Here is a 2,986-nt window from a genome sequence, read left to right as displayed (position 1 = left end):
ATCGTTCAGTCTTCGTCCTCTTCATCGTTCAGTCTTCGTCCTCTTCAGCTGCAGGTTGACTCATTTCTTCATCCTCCTCTCCATCGTGCTCCGGTTCAGGATGAAGGTCTGAACGTCAGATCATGTCCACAACAACGTTCAGGTTGGACGGAGCTCGCACCGGAGCAGCCCGTCTACGTCATTTACCCAGAATGCACTGCAGCGTCAACACCAGTGTCCACACGTCACTGGTTTTTAAACATTTATAAAAAGGTCTTCAGTTTCTACGGTCGTAGTTTTAGAGCTGAAGTAAAAATCTGTTGAGATCCTTGGAATGAAATTAATTTAGACTAATGTTTTTTACATTTATTGATTTTTGTTATTGATTAGTCATTTGGAGGCCGGGGCAGCAGCAGGTACAGAGGACTCCAGTCGTAGAGACATGAAGTTTTCAGCTGATCGTGAGGGCAGCAGCTTCTAGAAGATCCCAACGGGTCGGTGTCGGTGCTGTAACCTGATGTTCTGTGTTCAGACTCGCCTCCGTGGATGTGGTGGTACCACTGGTTCTGCTGGATCCTCAGCGCCTCCGGAGTCGTCTGCATCCTCGTGGCTCATGAGCACTACAGCATCGACGTGGTGGTCGCCTACTTCGTCACCACCAGGATGTTCTGGTGGTACCACACCATGGCCAACTCCCACGTAAGTCCACCTGCTGGTGGGCCGGTCCTCGTGAAGCTTCTGGTCTTTAACTTTGAGTCTTTGTTCAGGAGCTGCGTCAGGCTCCCAACAACTTCCTGTCCAGGACCTGGTGGAACCTGATCTTCAACTTCCTGGAGAGGAACGTCCAGACGACGGTTCCGATCGTGTTCTTGTCGCCGCTGGCTCTGCTCTCGTCCTGCAGACAGAAGTACAAGATGGTGGAGGGGGGCAGGGACTAGGGAGGACCTGCAGGGCCCGCAGAGTTCTGTTCTTCTTCTCGCCTTCAAACCAGCTTTCAGCTCAAAGTCTGAGCTTCTGGAGCTGGAACGTACAAACAGATGGACGCTGTCCGTGTTCGATGTTAAAGTTTTTACGAGTAAAATGTTCCTGGAAGCCTCAACGTTCACTGGACGCATTTCAAAGCTTCAGACGGACCCTCGGTACCGACCGTTGTTTGTGTCGAGTCTTTCAAGGTGTTGCTGCTAGAACTTTAAATCGAAGCTTCAGAGTTCGTGCACTTCGTTTAAAGTCAACTTGAATCTGTCAGTGTTTAATAAAAAGGTTATTTCAGTCCCAGTTTCTGTTTCTTTCAGTTTCCTGGTAAAGTTCTAAACCAGGGCAGTCCGGTCCAGGTCCTGGAGGACCACTGTCCTGCATAGATGTTCCTCTGATCCGAGTCAGTGGAGACCAACAGGCGTCTGCAGAACATGAGGAGGTGCCCAACCACTGAATCAGGTGTGGGAGCAGGAAGCGGGTAAAACATGAAGGTCAGCAACTAAAGTCGAGTGAGTTGACCTTTCAGGACTTTTGTTTTTTTAACTTACCGTCTGTTTAAATCTGGTTCTGAACCTTTTCTGCTCCACAAATGAAAAGAGCAGAAATCTGACGTAAACCTCCGCTTGTCAAACAAAGTTTGGGTTTTTGACATTTTGTTTAACAGCTGAGGCAAAATATTTGTGGCTAATCGGTTCTCAACATGGCCGACGCTCGGTGGTTTGAGCTCTTTAGCATTTTTCACACAAAGCTTTTAATTAAAAAAATCAGTCAACAAGTTCTCAGCTTCTTTTTGCAGAGAAAAACAACTTTTTACACAAAGGCACGAGTTTCAACTGTGAATTTTGGAGCTTCGACAAGACGGAGGTTTTTTCTCGAGGTCGGCCTGTTAGCTTAGCCCGTAGCTTAGCCCGTAGCTTAGCACGTAGCTTAGCTCGTAGCTTAGCACGTAGCTTAGCCCGTAGCTTAGCACGTAGCTTAGCTGCTTTTAACGAAACAGAAACATGATTTTAGACGGTTAAGTGGATTTTAAAGAGAGGGAGGAGTCAGTGAAGAGCGCCGGAGCCTTTTGTCATCGAGTGTCTTCAGTAGAAAGAGAGACATGAAGAAACGATAAAGCTGATAAATGAAAATGAGGTTGATACTTTTCATTTATCATGAGATTAATTGATTTATTGATTATTGTGACAGACCTATCTGTGACCGTGTTTTAAAGTTAGATTTTTGTAATTTTCTCAAGACTCCACAGGAAGCACCATAAATCGGTGGGTGTGTCGCCTCTTGAACGTTTCAAGACTCGTCTGCTGCTCCCTTAGACATTTTCACTGATCGTCTTTAATCACGTGAGCGTTTCTGTTCAGAGCCGGAGACGTCGGGCGGACACACACATTTTCAGACGAAACACCAAAACTTCTGACCCAAAGTCTTCAGAAGATACGAACATCTCGAAGAGGCTCAAAGAAAATAAACTACATTAAAGTCGTTAAAACCGTTTTCACTTGGAACAGTTCCAGTAAAACTGCTGCTCTGTTCAGTTTCTGTCAGGACCCGGTCCATTTTCCTAAACAGGTTCTGTTCTTTTATGAGTATTTATTTAGTTTTATTTAGACAGGATTTACCTGTCTAAATAAAGGTTGATTGATTGATTGATTGATTGATTGATTGATTGATTGATTGATTGATAGTTCATTCACAAATCCACATGACCATGATCAGCTGCTGCTATTAGAGACAAACCAACACAAACGGACCTGGTGGAACCCAGAACGTACACCCGTAGAACGTACACCCGTAGAACGTACACCCGTAGAACGTACACCCGTAGAACGTACACCCGTAGAACGTACACCCGTAGAACGTACACCCGTGAATCTGCGTTGGATTACTCCGAGGCGTTCTCAAGGACCCGGATGTGGGACTTGGAAACTGAATTATAGAACTGAAAATAAAAGTCGTCAAACTGAATTTTCAAATGAATTCAGTTTGAAAATTCAGTTTGAAATCACTGAATTCAGTGACTTCAAACTGAATTCAG

General features: G+C 45.3%; 1 protein-coding gene across 1 annotated transcript in view; it reads left to right on the top strand.

Annotated features, from left to right (window-relative positions):
- Positions 1-917, top strand: part of LOC119410334 (phosphatidylcholine:ceramide cholinephosphotransferase 2-like) — a 6,061-nt gene extending 5,144 nt beyond the window's left edge. The window contains exons 5-6 of the mRNA XM_037677248.1: positions 512-678; positions 747-917. Of these exons, the coding sequence (XP_037533176.1) occupies positions 512-678; positions 747-917 (338 nt within the window). The remainder of the gene's footprint in view (positions 1-511; positions 679-746) is intronic.
- The last annotated feature ends 2,069 nt before the right edge of the window (positions 918-2,986 follow it).

This window comes from Nematolebias whitei, chromosome 1 (assembly GCF_014905685.2).
Source record: "Nematolebias whitei isolate Nwh7 chromosome 1, NemWhi1, whole genome shotgun sequence".
Classification (NCBI taxonomy): domain Eukaryota; kingdom Metazoa; phylum Chordata; class Actinopteri; order Cyprinodontiformes; family Rivulidae; genus Nematolebias; species Nematolebias whitei.
Note: the sequence above shows the minus strand (reverse complement) of the source record. Positions and strands in the feature narration are given on the sequence as shown.